The 20257-nt window shown below is 50.3% G+C and overlaps 1 protein-coding gene across 1 annotated transcript; it reads left to right on the top strand.

Annotated features, from left to right (window-relative positions):
* Positions 1 to 16125: 16125 nt before the first annotated feature.
* Positions 16126 to 17706, top strand: EI90DRAFT_3020318 (uncharacterized protein; the record flags this gene model as incomplete). Its single annotated transcript, XM_039057497.1, has 2 exons — positions 16126 to 16326; positions 16555 to 17706. The coding sequence occupies 2 exons, from the start codon at positions 16126 to 16128 to the stop codon at positions 17704 to 17706; spliced, it is 1353 nt and encodes a 450-aa protein (XP_038910619.1).
* Positions 17707 to 20257: the final 2551 nt, after the last annotated feature.

The raw sequence follows: 20257 nt of genomic DNA, 5'->3' as shown, positions 1-20257 counted from the left end.
TTTCAGGCAGGCGACCGGTAAGGGATGCGTCCTGGCCGCCCGTAGAAGATAGCTCATGTAAATACCGCAGCGCGCGTAAGCCAACGCCAATGCCAAAGTTTCACCAAGTCATCGCAAAGAAAAAGAGGAGAAACGCATCCTCCACCCATGAGAACGAGAAGACCCCAGGGGCAGTAACGCCCGAGGTAGCAGTCTCCCCCCCAGCCATTTATGTCCTTTCCAAGCAGTCCCCCAGATCCCTTAACCTCACAGTGAAGCTGACCGCCCTAACCTCCCTCACGTCAGTATCTGTATCAGCCCTCCTGGACTCAGGAGCCACCGGGAACTTCGTAAGCCCCGAGTTCATCCGAAAGCACAACCTAGAGACAACCCCCCTCCCCCAGCCCATTCCCATCCGTAATGTCGATGGGACCCCGAACGAAAATGGAGCTGTAACAGAGGAGCTAGAAGCCCTCCTGACCTTCGGGTGACACACAGAGCGGGCATGCTTTGCGGTTGCAAATCTCGGGCGACAGTCCCTCATCATAGGACACTCGTGGTTGCTGCACCACAACCCAGAAGTGGACTGGGTACGACAGAAAGTCGTCATGTCCCGCTGCCTGTCCTCCTGCAGACAACCGCGAATGCGAGATGATCAGGACCCTGTACTGGAGCCCGGGGATGGGATCTATGCCGCTATCATTCCCCCAAGTTGGGGCCATGACCTGAGAGCCACCATGACCCCCTCGCAGCGGATGGCCCAGGAGGCCTGCGACCCGGAGGCTGAGCCTGCGTCGTTTGAGACGCTAGTACCAGAGCACTACCAGGACTTCCGGGACATGTTCTCCAAAGAAGCCTTTGACCAATTGCCCCCCCGGAAGCCCTGGGACCATGCTATAGACCTGGTACCGGACACCAAACTGCCCAGGGGGAAGACCTTCCCACTCTTGCGCCCGGAACAGAACGAGTTGGACGAGTTCCTACGCGAGAACCTACAGAACGGGCGCATACAGCCGTCCAAATCCCCTATGGGGGCACCAGTCTTCTTCGTCAAGAAGAAGGATGGGTCCCTATGCCTGGTCCAGGACTACAGAAAGCTGAACGAGATCACGGTGAAGAACTCGTACCCGCTCCCCCTCATCTCGGACATCCTCGCCCGCCTCCGCAATGCCAAATACTTCTCAGCCTTAGACCTATGCTGGGGGTTTAACAACGTCCGGATCAAGGACGGAGACGAGTGGAAGGTGGCATTTGCGACCAACCAGGGGCTGTTCGAGCCCATGGTGATGTTCTTCGGCCTGTGTAACTCCCCAGCAACCTTCCAGACCATGATGAACGACATCCTGAGGGATTTCATCGACCAGGAGGTTGTCATCTGTTACATGGACGACATCCTGATCTTCACGGCCACCCTGGAGGAACATCGAAGGATCGTCCGAGAAGTCCTAGAGACGCTGAGGAGAAGGAGGCTCTTCCTTAAGCCAGAGAAGTGCAAGTTTGAGCGAACCCGGATCGAGTACCTGGGCCTTGTTATCTCGGAGGGTAATGTCGCAATGGACCCGGTGAAGATCCAGGGTGTCCTCGACTGGCCCCCCCCAACCAAGGTGAAAGAGGTACAATCCTTCCTAGGATTCGTAAACTTCTATTGCCGATTCATCAGAGACTTCTCTGAGAAGGCCTGCCCCCTTCACAGGCTGACCCGGAAGACCCAAACCTGGAACTGGGGCCTGGATGAAGATGATGCCTTCCGTGCCCTCAAGGAAGCCGTCACCACAGCCCCCGTCCTCTCTTTCCCTACTGACCACAGCCGCTTCAGGCTCGAGTGTGATGCATCCAACTTTGCAACCGGCGCGGTCCTCTCCCAACTCCAACCGGATGGAGAGTTCCACCCGGTAGCATTCATGTGAGGTCTTAGGGTGGCTCAGCACACAAGGCCGTAAGTGATACAAGATAGTGTATTTTACGGTGGTGTGTAAGCAGTTACCCGGAGGTTCCCGCTTGCCCATGTGACTATATGTATCTAATTTACATGTGACTCGGGGTTCGGGGCTATTGCCCTGACAATTCATGTCCAAAAGTTTCACGGATGTAGAGCGCAACTACGAAGTGTACGATAAGGAGATGCTTGCAATCATCCGAGCCCTCGAGGAATGGCGACACTTCGTGGAAGGTGCTGAGGAGAAGGTCGAGATCTACACCGACCACCGTAACCTGGGCTACTTCCAGACGGCCCAGAGGTTAAATCGACGTCAGGCCAGATGGTCCCTTTTCCTCTCCCGCTTCCATTTCACCCTCGTCCACCGCCCAGGGAAGCTCATGGGGAAACCAGACGCACTCTCTCACCATGCTGACCACCCGAAGGGAAGGGACGACAACGAAGGGCTGACCCTCCTCCAACCGGCCTGGTTCGAGGCCCATGCGACAGAAGCAGTCTCAGTGGAAGGTGAGGAGGCGGATATCCTAGAGAGGGTACGAGGAGCGAAGGATCATGATGAGTGGGTGGTGAAGGCCATGAGGGAACTGGGAGAAGGGATGTTAAGGTCGGACGAGTGGGAGAGACAGGGAGAGTTGGTCCTCTACTGAGGCAGGGTGTACGTTCCAAAAGACCCACAATTCCGCCACGATCTGGTACGGCTACACCATGACATGCGGGCAACGGGACATCCAGGGCAATGGAAAACCCTGGAGCTCGTCTCCCGCGACTACTGGTGGCCTCAGATGGCAGAATATGTCGGGCGATACGTACGTGGATGCGACACCTGTAACCGCGTCAAATCCTTCCCTGCACGGAAGGTCGGGAAGCTCACCCCAAATAAAGTCCCCACCCACCGTTGGCAGGTAATCTCGGTAGACATGGTGGGAGAGCTCCCAGAGTCAAAAGGTTATAACGCCATCCTAGTTGTAGTGGACCGTCTGTCCAAATGCATCCACGCGATCCCCACTGTGACATCCGTGGACTCGGCTGGTATCGCCCGGCTCTTCCTAGAGCACGTCTGGAAGCACCACGGGCTCCCGGAAGAGATCCTTAGTGACAGAGGGAGCGCCTTCATCTCGCGCTTCTCAAAAGAACTTGCAGATCTCCTGGGGGTCAAGCTAACCCCCTCAACACCCTATCACCCCCAGACTGACGGACAGACAGAGCGGGTTAACCAGGAAATCGAAGCCTATCTTTGGGTGTTCGTCAACCACCGCCAGGACGACTGGGCGGACTGGCTCCCACTGGCAGAATTTGCCTACAACAACCGCATCCACTCGTCCACCCATCGAACCCCCTTCGAGCTTGACACCGGGCAGCATCCCAGGATGGGGATGGAGCCCACACATACGTCCGGGGTAGAAGCCGCCGACGCCTTCTCATCCAGGATGATGAAGATGCAGGAAGAGGCGAAGGCAGCCCTGGAGCACGCAGTGGACGAGATGGCCCACTACTACGACCGGGGTTGAGAGACAGCCCCCAAGTACCAGGAGGGTGACCGAGTCTGGCTCAGCACCCAAAACTATACGACTGACCACCCGACCAAGAAGCTAGACCATAAGTGGCTAGGCCCCTTCAAAGTCATCAAGGTCATCTCCCCGGCTGCTGTCAAGCTCCAGCTCACCGCACGGCAAAAGGGAATTCACCCAGTCATATCCGTGACAAACGTAAGACCCTACCACCCAGACGAGATTGCAGAACGACCCCCCGACCCCCGCCCGGGCCCGGAACTCATAGATGGAGAGGAGGAATATGAAGTGGAAAAAATACTGGACTCTAAGTGGTTATGCCGGAAGCTCTGGTATTTAGTAAAGTTCGCAGGTTGGCCAAACTCAGAGAATGAATGGCTCCCCCGAGACCAACTAATCCACGCCCCTGACCGGATCGAGGAGTTCCACCAAACACACCCCCACGCCCCAGGAAGGGAGAGAACGAACCCCCTGGCCGCTTCGAGGCGAAGCGGCTTAAGGAGGGGGTGATGTCAGGGCACACCCACCCGGCCACACCACACCCGCTCCCCACTGTCCATCCCTCTCCCTCCTCCTTCCTCCCTCTCTCCCCCTTCCTTTTCCCTCTTCCTTCTCCTTTCTTTATTTCATTCTTCTCATCTTCCTCTTCCTGTTTATTCCTTTCTATCTACACGGACCATCTTCCTTTGTATTGATGTACTATTGACCCGTCTGGCCCACACACCCCGGACAGCTTCCTGCTGTGCCCAGCACACGCGCATGCAGCGGACGCTCTCGGGATCCCCCACAGGGACACCTGGATGCCTGCGGCTGTCTCCGAGGATGACGTGGCACTCGTCATGTGACTCAAGCTGCATGTACATAAATGTACCTGAAGTGGGAACCGAAGAAGTAACCTTCTTCTCACATTCTCCACTTCAGTCTGAGTGGCCAGGGACCATTGTCCCAGATCGGGCCCGCCAGTACGCATGCCTGCTCCACACCCTGCGACGGCCTCAGTGCTGGGCATTACTCCCGGGCCCTCTCGACCCCGGATGCGTCCCTGACAACAAGGGGCGATTGTTGAAGCTTCCTTCTGCTGTCAGGGGATGACTCCTGGGTCCCCATGACCCTCCCCTATGACCCACAGCCTCAGGTCTGGCCAGCCCTATCCAGGGCACAATCCTACTGTGGGTAAGGAGATGAGAAGGAAGCTAACTTCTCATCTTCCCACAGTGGCCACAATATCAGCAAAACTTCCGGGGATACCCGGAAGTCACATGAAGGGGTAGGAACCGGGCCCGGAGCATGCGGGAAGCGCAGCGGGTGGAAGCGGGTCCGGACGCGGGTCCGGGTCCGGGCTAGTCAGGGTGTGTGCCCTGACAGAAGGGTCCAGAAGCAAAAGGGAACAAAGAGCGGGATTGGCCACACAGTGGCTGGCAATGACCGAGGGTCAAAACAAACAATAACAGATAAATAGTGAAGGAGTGTAGGGTCACGATACCGGCAATGGTATCATAGCGGCACCGGACTCGGAGTTGGGCCAGAGTTGGGCACAGGAGCGATAGCAGCCTGATGAGGGCCAAGTGGGCAGAGTAGGAGTTGTGCTGGGCACAGTGCTGGAGGCGGACTCGGGGTGGAAGGCTGGTGTGGCTGGAGGGGAGTCAGCCAGGTGCAGGGGAGCCCAGGGGCAAGCAGGGGGTGAGCAGGGGATCCTCAAGGAGAATAGGGATGAGGGCTGGGGCTCATGCTCCCGCTCACTGTCAGGGCACACCCGCCTGACCCGGCTCCACCCGGCCCAGGTACCCCGCTGGTCCACCCTTCCGTACCTCCTCCCCCTTTCCCTTCTTCCCCCCTCATTCTTCCCTCCTCACTTTCTCCCTATCTTATTCCTCTTTATTCCCTCTTTATTCTACATGGACAACTTTCTCTGTATCAATGTACCATTGACCCATCTGCAGTGCGCCCACCATGTACCCAGCCCGGGCACCTCGGGCGACTTCCCGCTGTGCCCAGTATGCGCGCCTGCACCGGATGCCCTCGGGATCTCCCATGGAGATACCCGGGTGGTTACGGCTGTGTGCGAGGGTGACATGGCACCCGTCATGTGATCTAAGCCGCATGTATATAAACAAACCTGAAGTGGGAACCGAAGAAGTAGCCTTCTTCTCAACTTTCCACTTCAGTCTAAGTGGCCAGGGACCACTGTCCCGCATCGGGCCTGTCAGTATGCACGCCCGATCCGCCCCCTGCCAGGCTCTCAGTCCCGGACGCTACACCCGGGCCCCCTCGACCCCGGACGAGTCCCTGACACTTGCACAGCAGGACGGGTGGCTAACGGGCCGGAATGCATGGCTGTGACACCTTACAGGCATGGTTCCTGGGTCCATCAAATGGTCAGGTTGAACAGCAACTTGTAAAAGGGCAAGTGCAGTGCTGAGACAAGTGCAGCAGGGTTTGATCAAGCAGGGGAAGTTCCAGCATCAGCTGGGCCAAGTCTGATCATTGCCCTGTGATTAGTCTTGTGAAATGAGAACATCAAACAACAATTATATACATACTTATAATTATGCACATGTGATTAGTGTGGCTTGGGACTGCACTTCAAAATGAAGGGTCTGAGAACTAAAGTGTTGAGTCAGGGTACAAACCCAATGCAATCAATAAGGAATGAATAGGGAGGGTCCCTCCAAGTTGCTGAGGCCACGTCCTTCTTAGAACCTCTTGTACCATCCAGCAGAACCGGGCTTCCTGGAGAAGCTTCGGTTCACTACCGGAGCTCTTGGATCCCCCTCTAGTTGAGCCCTGCCTGCATTCGGACTCATGCATTTACCCCTACAACCCGGGTTTTTGACAGACAAAAGGAACAAGATCACAGATCTTGTTTGGAATGAACATGGATGTTGAGATCAACAGCCATGCAGAAAAACACTACTTCGATGTAATTAACATTGATAGATACAATGCCATATTTGGTGCCCCCTGGTTAAACAAAAACCAGGTAAGTTTAGACTTCCAGTCTCACAAAGTGAGAACAGTGAACAAGGGTAACATAGACACCCTTGGAGTCAGTGAAGACCATGTGATGAGATCACATGGGTGGAAAACTCAAGCAAGGGCTTGAGAACAGCCAAAAAAGAAGCCCCCCTGACAGGGAGGCAAAATAAAAACACATCTCAGGGTAATCGGAAGAAAGTACCCTGAAGGTTGGCCCAATCCTAGTCCAGAAGGACTAGAACTTCCAGATGTACCACATCTGGAAGGTCTCTCCATGAACAGCCCTGAGTTTGAAATACTCAGGGAGTGGTGGAGAGAGAAATTCAAAATCATGATGGCACCAGCACCATTAGAAATGCCCCCCTTGAGGGAGGTGAACCATTGAATCCCATTAAAGGATCTGAACAAGAAATTTTGGGAAAACGTCCTGCAGCACTGCAGGAAGCATTAGCAACCAAAATAGATCGCTACATGAAAGCAGGATGGTGGTATCCCATGAGCAGTGAGCAAGCATGCCTGCTACTGTGCATCTGCAAAGCAGATGGATCTTTGTGCACAGTGATCGACATGAGAAATCGTAATTCGAACATGATTCTTGATGTCACACCAATGCCAGACATGCAACTGATCCAAGAATCAGTTGCCAGAGCAACATACCAATCCAAGATCGATATGTCAGATGTGTATGAACAAATACACATGGATCCAGATGAAGTCCATAGGACAATGTTCTCTATGCCCCATGGGACGTACCACTCAAACACGATGCAGCAAGGAGACTTCAATGCTCCCTGTACTTTCCAGCATGCATTGACCTGGGAACTATGAGGAGAAGTAGGCAGACACCTACATGTCTGGTTCGACAACATCTTCACCAGCACAAGCTCAGTGGAGAACCACAATAAAGCATTATTCTGGTTGTTTACTCGCCTCAAGGGGGCAAAGTTCTATATAAGCCGGAAGAAATTCCAGCCATTTGCTCCAATCCTAGACGTTCTAGGAAGCTGCATGATGAACAAGGCATCCACACTCAAGCGGACAAAATGGAAAAAATCTGCAACTTGCAGGAGCCAGTAGCCCACACAGGAGTCCTATGATTCCTGGGAATGGTAGAATATCTATCGATATTCATGCTGAACATCAGTGGCTATACCAGGCCACTGCAAACAATCTGCTCCAACAAGCAGGCATTCAGGTGGACACCACTCCACCAGAAATGCTTTGACGAGATTAAACATCTTGCATGCAGGGCTCCGATTCTGAAGCCCATCCAGTGGAATCCACTGGAAAACCTCTCAGAAGAAGAGAGTGGTAAACTCCATGTCTGGGTCATAACAGATGCATGCCCAGCGGCATGGGCACACTAATTGGACAAGGCAAAAAGTGGCAGACCTGCTGCCTGGCTGCAAGAAGTTTACCAACACACAATGTAGGTACTTCACCTACAAACTCGAGGCACTGGGCATTCTCAAGGCACTCATGAGATGGCAAGATGATCTCATGGGAGGCCGTGAATTCACAGTAATCACGGATCACAAAGCTTTGGGATATTTCAAAGCAAAAAACCACAACTCAGGTAGACACCTGAGATGGCAAGCCTTCTTTGCAAGCTTTAATTGCGAAATAAAATACATGGAAGGCCACAAGAACAAAGTGGCAGATGCACTTTCATGGCACTATGACTTTTCAACTGACAAGGATCTGCATTTCGATGACTATGTGTCAGCAGATATCCATCTGTGTCATATCCATACAATCCTGACCTCCACTCTGGGCTCCTGGAACTCTGAAACTGACTCCGGAGCCCTACTTCCCTTCCGTCACCTTCTCCTTGCCAACTCCCAAAAGGTTATCCCACCTCCGGCTCTGACACCACCTTTGGTCCGACTCCGGAACATTCCAGGTCCAACCTCAACCTCAACACCTCCCAGACAAGCATGCAACACCTATGCTCCTGACTCCAGACCTCCGCTCTGGAACCCTGTTTGCGTCTCTGTCTCCAGAACCTCCGGTCTTAGCTCCGACCTCACACTTTGACCCCACCTCTGCTTATACCCATTGTATTGGTTAGCTCATTCCATTTAATTATGTTTGCCAATATTCCGGAGTTTAACTTCCAAGTTCAGACTTTCCGGACTTACTTCGGACCTTGCAACCATTGTCCCATTCAATTCTGCTATACTCCCTCATTCCTATTTGGGCTGCTGCTTCCTTTCTATTCAGTCAGCTGGCCATTCCCCACTCCCATCCTCCTTGGGCCTTGGCCCTTCACTCCTCCTTTGGGAAACACCATTGAGTCAAACCCTTGACCCTCAGTGTTGTTCCTCATTCCAGCTGTTAGAACTGTGCGGATTCGGACGACTCCGGAATGGAATCGGAGACTTAGCATGGAAGGACCTCGGCCTCAGCGACTCAGGCGGAGCGCTGTGCCATTGCTGGTTGTCCTAGGGGTCCCTAATTTCGGATCTAGCAGAGGGAAAGTCTCTTGGGGGAATTCATGTCGATTTCGGACTGAGGTTACAAGTTACTAGGTACATTGTATATAAGGAGGGGTCCGGAATCAAAAGGAACAAGGGTAGGACGAAAGGAGACAAAGGGAGATGGAAAGAGGAACAACACCGAGGGTCAAGTGTTCGACTCAATGGTGTTTCCCAAAGGAGGAATGAAGGGCCAAGGCCCAAGGAGGAAGGAAGGAGGTTGGGAGTGGGGAATGGCTAGCTGACTGAATAGAAAGGAAGCAGCAGCCCAAATAGGAATGAGGGAGAATAGCGGAATTGAAATGGACAATGCAATAGTTGCAAGGTCCGGAGTAAGTCCGGAAAGTCCGAACTCGGAGGTTAAACTCCGGAATATTGGCAAAGGTAATTAAATGGAATGAGCTAACCAATACAATGGGTATAAGCGGAGGTGGGGTCAAAGTCTGAGGTCGGAGCTAAGACCAGAGGTTCCGGAGACGGAGATGCCAACGGGATTCCGGAGCGGAGGTCCGGAGTCGGGGACATAGGTGTTGCGTACTTGTCTGGAAGGTGTCAAGGTTGGGGTCGGACCCGGAATGTTCCGGAGTCGGACCGAAGGTGGTGTTGGAGCCGGAGGTGGGATAACCTCTTGGGAGTCGGCAAGGAGAAGGTGATGGAAGGGAAGTAGGGCTCCGGAAGTCGGAGTTCGGAGTTCTGGGAGCCCGGAGCGGAGGTCGGGATTGTATGGATATGACACCAAACCCATATATTTTGGACTCTTTTCACAAATTGTATGTTGGTGTATGGGTATATGTATGTAGTGATTGAAATGGAATAGACGATTTCCCCCCTCCCACAACTTTTTGAAGTCCGTGTACTTGGGTGTTGTGAGTGGCCACACAATTGGCAAAGGGAAATCCACCATGGAAAGAAGATAAGCAAGAGTTACCAGAGTTATATTTTCCCCCAAAATCCCCCCCCCCTTCCCTGTTGAATATATGGACCTGTTCTACTGCAACACCCTTTCAGACCCTTTCTTTCTTCCCTGGCTCTTTGGGGAGTGAGTTGGAGTGCTACCTTCTGTTTTCTGGAGACAGTAGCAGATTCCCGCTTGCAATGCCATGTCATCTATGCACACAGCCACATCTGCCTGGGTATCTCTGCAAGAGATCCCAGGAGTGTCCAGTGTGCAGGGCATCACCCAGTGTGTCTGGGTCTGGGTGTGTTGTGCAGCCGGGTTAATGGTACATTGATGCAAGGAAAGTCATCTGTGTAATAGAAGAAGGAAGAAAGGAAAGCAGAAAGGGGAGAAGAAAGAAAGAAAGAAGGAGAGAGGTGGGAAGGGAGGAAGGAGGGCAGGGGGACCGGGTGAGGGTAGTGGGATTGGGTGGGGCCAGACCAGGTAGAGTGGGGTCAGGCAGGTGTGCCCTGACACTGCTACACATTTAACCGGTGTTGGCAATGTCATTGGGAAGGTGGCTTGAGTGGAGAATTCCATGCTTGGCTGCATCTGGCATGTAGAGACAGCTTCAGGATTGAATGGCTCAATCCTGGTGGCTGCAAAGGAGGCAAGTATGTTTCTGTGTGTGAATGCTTCAATGTGTGCTGCACCATAGACTTCTAGGAAAATTTCTTTCCCAATTTGTCTGTAATGGATATCCTTCCATTTCTGGAGGTGCTTTGACCACACACACTTCAGAACTGAGAATATGACAACATCAAGCCCCTGCAAGACATGTGTGGTGTGAGCTGGGAAGCAAAGAATAACGATTTTGTGTTTGATTGCTTAGGCCCATTGTGTAGTGAGAGCTGCAAGTGGGAATCGGCTATGGGACCAGAAAACAGAGGGTAGCACTCCTGCTCACTCCCCAAGAGCTAGGGAAGAAAGAGAAAGGGGGCTGAAAGGGTGTTGCAGTAGAACAGGTCCATTTATTTAAGGGGAGGGGGGGAATTTCGGGGGAAAATATAACTCTGGTAAATTTGACTGAGAACGGAAATTCTCAGGCACAGAATACATATCTTGATTATGTGTGAACTGGGAAACTTGGACCAAATAATATGCCATAATTCCAAGACTCCTCCAATAACTTCTTTAGCATTTGTATCATTTAACTAGCCCATATTTCCTTCGAATTTCGCTGTGACTAGCTCGCATGTGAGCATCTGAATAGTTCATATTGTCCCGTGACTCCTGTCATGCCCGACAATCAGAATATCTCCACAACCACTGAACTGATTAGGGTGAAATTCAACACTGTGTCTTTGGGCATTTCTCTCAATTTAATGACCCCAAGATCGTCCTCTTCTGTCAACTTTCGGCGTTGTTCCCATGGTCAAGTGCACAGACTTCACACATGAGGATATCTCAGGTTGAATTTCTCCACCAAATCTCAACCAATTCCTTCGCAAAAAGGCTCTTTCGGTTCGTACGAAAACCCTCTTTCCTTTTTATTATTACTCCCCCCTATAATTTTTTTTTCGTAATAATGTACAAGGGCAGGAGCCCAGTTTTGATGTATTTGCTATGTAAGGTTCTGTTAGAATGGGTGGATTCAGACGACTCCGGAGTGGAATCAGAGACTTAGCGTGGAAGGACCTCGGCCTCAGCAACTCAGGCGGAGCACTGTGCCATTGCTGGTTGTCCTGGGGGTCCCTAATTTCGGATCTAGCAGAGGGGAAGTCTCTTGGGGGCATTTCAGGTCGATTTTGGACTGAGGTTACAAGTTACTAAGTACATTGTATATAAGGAGGGGTCCGGAATCAAAAGGAGCAAGGGTACTCCGAAAGGAGACAAAGGGAGATGGAAAGAGGAACAACACCGAGGGTCAAGGGTTTGACTCAATGGTGTTTCCCAAAGGAGGAGTGAAGGCCCAAGGCCCAAGGAGGAAGGAGGGAGGATGGGAGTTGGGGAATGGCTAGCTGACTGAATAGAAAGGAAGCAGCAGCCCAAATAAGAATGAGGGAGAATAGTGGAATTGAATGGAGCAATGCAATAGTTGCAAGGTCCGATGTAAGTCCGGAAAGTCTGAACTCGGAAGTTAAACTCCGGAATATTGGCAAAGGTAATTAAATGGAATGAGCTAACCAATACAATGGGTATAAGCGGAGGTGGGGTCAAAGTCCGAGGTCGGAGCTAAGACCGGAGGTTCCGGAGACAGAGACACAAACGGGATTCCAGAGTGGAGGTCCGGAGTCGGGAGCATAGGTGTTGCATACTCATCTGGAAGGTGTCGAGGTTGGGGTTGGACCCGGAATGTTCTGGAGTCGGACCGAAGGTGGTGTCAGAGCCGGAGGTGGGATAACCTCTTGGGAGTCAGCAAGGAGAAGGTGACAGAAGGGAAGTAGGACTCTGGAAGTCAGGTTCGGAGTTCTGGGAGCCCGGAGCAGAGGTTGGGATTGTATGGATATGACAGGTTCCATGAAATTGAGCACACCCATTATGCACTCCTACAGAGCCACAGCCATCAAGGATGAGAAGATGAAACTCATCCTTGTGAGAGAGTTTGTCCCAAGTTTGCCTATTGAAGAGCTTGATCCAATTGGCTCCGATTTCCCCATCTGTCCTTTGCTGATTTACATATGCTGTTTAGGGATTAGTGAAGAGTTAATTTGGGCCTATGTCATACCCTGGAATACCGACCCCACGCTCTCCCACCTCATCACACCTTCCTAACAACTTCATCATCCCCTACACCATAACTCCCCACTCCCCAAGTCACCTTCCTTCCCAACCGTCTCAGCTCCAGCCTGGTTTGCAGCACACCTTACCTTGGCCACTCCCATCCCGGAAGCTCGGTCCCAAGTCGGAACATTTGGAGACTCCAGATTTGCTCCAACCTCCCAATGGATCTCTGACATCCCATGACATACCTCTAAACCATTCCCCCTCCCATTTCATTTATTGGAGTCACCCAACATCCTTCGGATACGTAACTCTGCCTTTGGAGCTACCCACATCCTCTGGTGATCCCACTCACATCATCACAAATTAGTCACCTTCCATTTATAGACAACTGTCATCTTCTTTCCATTCAGTCAGCTAACTTCCCCTTACCCATTTCTCATTCCCATTCATCCTCTGGCCTTTTACTCTGCCCTTCTCGACCCGACACCTTGGTTCCCCATTAAGGATATCATTCGGCACCTTTCGGTGTTTTCCATTATCACTCAGACTTTGACTAAAGTCCTTCCCCTTCCTCCATATATAAATACTTGTAGATTAGAACCTGTTGTACCCCAGTTCTAATCTTGACTAAAAGTTACCCCAAGTCCCTCTATGAGTGAATCCCGACCTCTTCCTACAAGATACCTCAGACACATGAAATATAAGGACTAACTGAGATGTAATGGAGGCACAGTGCTCCCTCCAAGTCACTGAGGTCGTGCCCTTCTTAGAGCCTCTTGTACCACCCAGCAGACCCAGGCTTCCTGGAGAAGCTTCAGTTCACTACCGGAGCTCTCAGATCCCCTCTAGTTGAGCCCCACCTGCATTCAGACTCACACACTTTCCCCTCGTTTGGGGTTTTTGACAATTATATCCTTTAGAAAGAATAGATGGGGGGATATTGGTGCCATATGGCACCTGGGTACCTGATTAGGTGAAATAATCGAAAAAGTATCAGGAACAATAAATCGATTTGTGAAAAGTGATGGCAAAATATGAAAATATAAAGAAAATAAGCGATTTCTGTCAGGGCATGCCTTTGGGTCGCTAGCGTAAGTAGCGCATTGCCACATGACCCATATCTCCATCAGCTTCTACTTCTTTTCTTCTTCTTCATCTCCGATCTGATCCGATCTGCAGCTGTTGGTTATGATGCCACATGATCTTCTATCTTTCTTGATCCAACACTTGTTACAGGTCTGACTGTGGGATGTAGAGAGAGGGGTCATTGGGACCTGGGGTCCATCCCCTGACATGCTCATCCTGAATCCAGCCTCTGATACCCTTAGACAAACAGCAGTGGGGCAGCACCAGTTGCTGAGGTCAAGGTCCTCATGCATTAAGCCTCCTGTTCCACTTCTGGAACCGTCTGAATCCACCACTTCTAACATTAATCAATTTATCTGTGCAAATTCACAATAGTATGTATCACTAATGTATCATCCTACTGCTGTCAAAGACCAGATTCAGGATGAACAAGAACGACCCAGTGTTCAGAGGGCTGTGGCCTCAGTGACTCAACCAGGAGTGCTGTGCCCAGTAACACATTGGTGCTCTAATTTATGGACTGGGGAGTCTTCTGGAAAGGGGGATAACTTTAGTTGATTTTCTAACTAGAGTGTTTAGTATCTATAAGTATAGTATATATAGATACAACAGGAGTCTAGGCAGCAGGCCCATAAATGGCAAGGGCCAAGCAGAACTGACCTAACAGGGTCAAGGGTTAGCTGACTGAATACTACCAGTGACTTGGGTTACTGTCATATCCATACATATCCAATCCCGACTGGAGTCCTACCCTATCCCCATCCACTCTGATCTCCACCTTCCTCTCCTTCTGACTCTCTCCCAACCAACCTCCACTAAGGTATGGCCTTCCACTCCCATCCTGTACCCCAAACTTGGACACTGCTCCTCTGAGACCCTGTCATGGTCCCAACCTTGGACTTTGACTCCATTGCATTGGTGACCTCCATTGCCAATATTCCTCGGACTTCCAACCCCACCTCCACAAGCTCTGTAAGCTCCACTACCTCCAAGCTTCATGGCTTTCCCTCAGCACCTTTGCTGCTTGTAGTATACATTTCACACTTCTCCCTTGCCCTTATTTGGACTACTGCTTCTTTCCTTTAGCCAGTTAGTCATCCACCCCACTTCTCCTCATCCTCCTGCCCTCTGGGCCTTTGCCCTCCCTACCTCCTTTCAGATGCACCATAGAGTCTAACCCTTGACCCTTGGTGCAGTCCCACATCTGTACTTCCCTTTGTCTCCATTCAGACACCTTTTGGACCCCCTTTGTTTTCTCATGCTTCTGTCTCTCCAATATATATAGACCCTTTTACATACTTGTCTGCCCCTTAGTCTAAAATCGACCAGAACAACTAGAGTTAATCCCCCTCGATTAATGGCCCCTGGAGACTTCTTCCTCACTATGTCTGAAATGAAGGACCAACAGGACAAACAGCAATGGCACAGTGCTCCCCTTGAGTCACTGAGGCCAAGGTCCCTCCTTGCTAAGTCTCTGATCCCACTCTGGAATTGTCCCCTTCCACTGCACTCTAACAGTTACAGGGTTAACAGGTTATAACCCAGAAGTGGAATGGAGGGCATGGTCCAAAGGTGGACTTGCAGGGTAGGCAACTAAATGGCCCAGTGGAGGTGGGGGTGCACTTGCAGACATCAGAGCTGTCCAGAGGCCTTCAGGGCTCTGTCATATCCATACCTACTCCACCTGACCTCTGACCTACTCTACCACCATTCCGGTTCACCTGTGGTTCGTCATATCCCTCACCTCCACCATTTCCTCCAGTCTACTTCCTCCGCCTCCAATCTCTGGTACCATCTCCAGTACCCCTTATCCTCATCATAGAAGGTTTTAATATTCCTACCTACCCAACATTACTACAGACCTCCTAGGACCTCCACCAACCCTGCAAAGGTTTTCCCACTATTTAATAGTTGTCGCTAATCCCACCCTTCATCTACCCACTCCACAGTGCTCGATAAGGCAATTCTCTCACGAGCTCACCAACCCAGCAAGTGGGTAAGTCCATCCTGGGTTTTCCCTTTGTTCCTATTTGTCTTGTATTATGTATATAAGTCATGTATCATAGTTGATGGCACTTCAGTGCAAAATTGACAACAATGACTATCCCCCCAGAGTTTGCACCCCCTCATTCTGAAGTTAAGGACCCAACACTAGCGTTACTGAATGTAGGCACAGCACTCCTCTCTGAGTCACTGAGGCCATGGTCCCTCCACTCGTCCTCTACTATATCCCTGAAGTAGAGTTCATGAAGCTCATCAGGAGCATCTTTCAACATGATCATTGCATGTTGGAAGGGGGGTCCTGACTGCGTACATCTCTTTTGCTGAAGAGAAGGACAGACCAAGGTGGCATGTCTAGTTGGTGAGTAGTTCTGAGTGCTACTATGATATTTTCAGGTGATAGGCATGCTCACATAATCAAGTTGTAGAAATTTGTTTATTTCCAATTGGGACAACTTCCTTAAGCCACTCCACAACTTTGCAGGATCCAAGCAGCCAATCGTTCCAATCCCCTTGCTTGATGCACAGGGAATGGTATGAATGTGCATCTTGACCCTCATGGCCTGGATCGCTGACTTGGAGGAAGTCCTAGACCTCTTTGGGCTTCAACGAAATGAGTGCCCGAAGTGTGTTGCCAAGTACAAGGACCTTGGGGGCAGCTGGACATGCAAGATGCAAACAGGCAAGGATATTCTGAGGGCACAGCACAAACTTTGGAAGAAGTACCCCAAGGCAACAACTTGGCAATTTTCAGTAAAAGTGAGGGAGCTAGGATTACTTGGAGTGGAGAACCTATGCTGGGAAGGGCTTTCCATAGACATTTGCTGGGCTCTGTGTCTCGATTTACTCCATGGGCTGCACAAATATATCAGTGACCACATGAAGACATGGATCAAGAATACAATCGGAGAGGATGCACTTGATGCCCGATTCATCACCCAGCCTTACTGAAAGGGCCAATGCACATTCCATAATGGAATATCAAAGATTTCACAATGGTCTGGCCGTGAAAACCATGACCTCCAGCACCATCTGGCTGTTGTGGTTGCAGGTGCTTATCAGAAAGGGACAGTGAATGAAAGCTCACGTATGATGCAGGCAACACGCTCTCTGCTCAACTTCTCATACAAAGCGCAGTTGCTGGCACACTCAGACATCAGTTTGCAATCAACAATCGATGATTTGACATTTTACTATTCAAGTGTCAGAGTTTTCATCAACAACAGTGCACGCTGTAATGGGAAGGGCACACCAATTCACCATTTCCGAATCCCCAAGCACCACAACCTCCATCATTTTGCCGATGACATACGTGATCATGGAACTATGGACAATGGTTCATCAGAGATAATCGAGGCATTGCATATTCCCACCTTCAAAGTCACTTACCATGCAACAAATCAGAGAGCATACACCACCCAGATTCTTGATCAGCTTCAACATGTTGACTCCCTCTCCATTTACTCGTCAATTCTGGAAGCTAAAGGGATTAATCAGTCTCAGATTGATCAAGCTACTAAAGGGCTCTCACCTCCATGCATGGATGCCAATGTGTCACTGATCACTGTCTCAAAACATCCACAATCTGTCAGGATGGCAGTTAATGCAGCATCATCCAAGTTCTCCACCCCAGACCTTGCATCAGCGATGCTTCGATTTTTCGTGTATGATTGTGACATGGGCCTCAGACATGATCCAAATCGATACTATTACGCCAGTACCATGCCACTCCCACCACAAATTAGTTCGATTGATATCTGGCATGCCTTTAAACTTCAGCGCCCTCCACCTAATCTGTTTTACCCACCTTTGCACATGCAAGTATCATGTTCCCCTCCTGGTACTAGAGACTGCACAGCAGCATACACTGGCACCACAGTGCTCATAAGGGTAAATGGCACATTCCAGATTGGCAAGGCACGGATCATCTCTGCCTTACCTAATGATCGAGAATTGGAGACTATGAAGAAGCGACAACTGTATGTGTTTGTCCATTGGTTCAGCCCAATCTCCAATCTGATCGCACACATGCATCTCCGAACAGTGAAGAAACTGATATCTAGTGATGGCATCCCTGATGGTGGCATTGTCCCACTTTCAAGTGTTGTCACACCATGCCCTCTAGCACCTGTTCTCTGAGGGTACATCGCCAAAGGGACTGTCAAGAGCACTATGTGTATGGCAACTCAGACAGAATTTTATGTTAATCCATTTGCAAGCCATTTTGACTATGAGCTGTATGCTTGATACTCACTTCATGAAAATCTTAACATCTTATCAATGCCAATAAAACCTGCAGTCAAGAGCTGGCAGAAGCGAAACCGTTTGACAACTGTGAGAGCACCGAGAGCACATGTCACCAAAGATACCATGAGTACAGCGGATGCCAGAGAAGCAAAGGGAGATGGGGAGTTTCTGTAACGACATTGCGCAACACCAGCAGCATGAAGAATGCCACAGTGAACAACAGTCAAGAGCAGGGCAGAGAAACATATCGCAGGGGACAAACAAGAACATGTGGGGCACTAGGAGCATGTGGGCTGCTAGGAGCACGTGCATGAGGAGCATGCGGAGATAGCAGTGGGGGTCAGCAAATGAAGGGAGAGTCTGAGGTAATATTGTAACCATGTGATAAAAAAAATGGCCATCATCCTCATGCAAAAACAATTCCTCTTGACAGTACAACCATGTTTCAAGTATTGCCATAATTATTACTTAATAATGATATTGAGATACTGCACAGGATGTGAGCCCATTTTGAAGCGGTTTTATGGATGATTATGGAATATCACAAAATGTGCGGGATCTTCTTGAGCTTTTCTCATGCACCAGGAAGAATTTCGGAAATTCACTAGGCCAAAACCTGCATTCATACCTATAGAGCAATCTCACAAAGTTTGAGCCCAATCGGAAAAGAGTAAAGGTACATTCTGTGGCTGTTAGAAACAGGGCTGATACAGATGACTCTGGAGTGGAATCGGAGACTTAGCATGGAGGGACCTTGGCCTCAGCGACTCAAGCAGAGCGCTGTGCCATTGCTGTTTGTCCATTTGGTCCTTAATTTCACATTAGGTGAGCAGGAAGTCTCTAGGGGGCATTTCAGGTCGATTTTGGACTGAACCAAAACGAGTATGTACAAGCGCCGATATATATAATGGAGGGGGCAAAAGCACAAGGAAACAAAGGGAAACCGAATCGGAATGAAGATGTCCGAATGGGAACAAAGGGTAGAAGAAGCGGAGCGGTACCGAAGGTCATAAGGCAGGACCTGTGATACGTCCGAAAGGAGGTAGGGAGGGCGAGGCCCAGAGGGGCAGGAGGATGAGGGGAAGTGGGGATGATGACTAACTGGCTAGAATGGGAAGAAGCAGTAGTCCAAATAGGGATGAGGGGTAAACACGAGAGATACATTACAAGCAGCGAAAGTGCCAAAGGCGATCTGTGAAGCTTGGGGGTAACGGAGCTTACAGAGGTTACGGAGGCGGGGTTGAAAGTCCGAGGGATATTGGCAATGGTGTTTACGTAGTATGAGGTCACCAATGCAATGGACTAAGACCGAGGTGGAGTCAAAGTCCGAGGTAGGGACTATGACGGAGGCTCGGAGCAAAGGTACAAGCGGTGTCCGAGTACGAAGTATGGGACAGTGGTGGAAGGTCGTAACTTGGTGGGAGGGTGGCGGAGGAGTACCAGAGGGAGGAGAGAGGGGGAAGGTAAGGAAGAAGGAGTGGCAGAAAGGAGAGTTGTCAGGTCCAAAGGTGAGTATCGGAGCGGACAGAGATAGGGTAGGAGAGGGAAGGAGGAGTAGAGGTGGCATGGGAAGGGGTAGAAGGAGGTGTGTTGCCAGGACCGAAGGTGAGTATCGGAACGGCAGCAGTAGGGTATGACTCTGGAGGTGAAGAGGGTGGAGGTCCGGAAGTCGGGTTGGGGTCAGGTATGCACGGATATGACAGTGACTCGGAAGCCACAATAAATGTAGTAGGCCCAAGCTCCATATAATATATAGTTGTACCAAGGTAATAACTGCGCAAAGAGTCAGTCCAATGCTATTCCAGCATTCCATCAAAGTTTGATGGGTTCATATGTAGTTATCATTGAGTTATAAAGCAATATGTTAAAATGCGATTTTATGTATGGTGAATAACTTTTGATTGAGGAAGAATTTCCAAAATCCGGTAGGCCAAAATATAAACAGACAATATATCTACAATCATGCCAAAAATCAAGCAAAAAGAAGAGGATTGAAGGTACATTTGGGGTGCATCTTTCCAAAATGTCGGGATAGGTGCACAAAGGAATTACATGCCAGGGTTTACCGACATCGCCTGGCCCAACCTGGGATCTCTTGGCATCTAACCTTCAGTATTGTTGGCTTATTAATTTGGGGGCAGACACCCACACCCACATCCTAGTCTCCCAAATGCCAAGGGATAGAACTTCTTGGACATATTCCAGGAAAAAGATCACCTCCCCCCAAACCCGACAATTTACTAGAGCTCAAGCTCATATGACTGGCCATGCTGAACAACAGTCAGCAAGGGGGACCCATAGATACAAGGAGAATTTATGGTTGGGACCTTCAACTCCGAGTCAAAGCTGCAAAATCTTTAGACCCATTGCTCAAACTTCCAATATCCGGCCACTTTTTCCATCACCAGCTCTGCCACTATCACCATCTCAGCATGCTAATCCA

This window comes from Cantharellus anzutake (genome assembly GCF_015039405.1).
Source record: "Cantharellus anzutake strain C23 chromosome Unknown EI90scaffold_79, whole genome shotgun sequence".
Taxonomy (NCBI): Eukaryota; Fungi; Basidiomycota; class Agaricomycetes; order Cantharellales; family Hydnaceae; genus Cantharellus; species Cantharellus anzutake.
The sequence above is the reverse complement of the archived record's forward strand: the minus strand, read 5'-3'. Positions and strand labels throughout refer to the sequence as shown.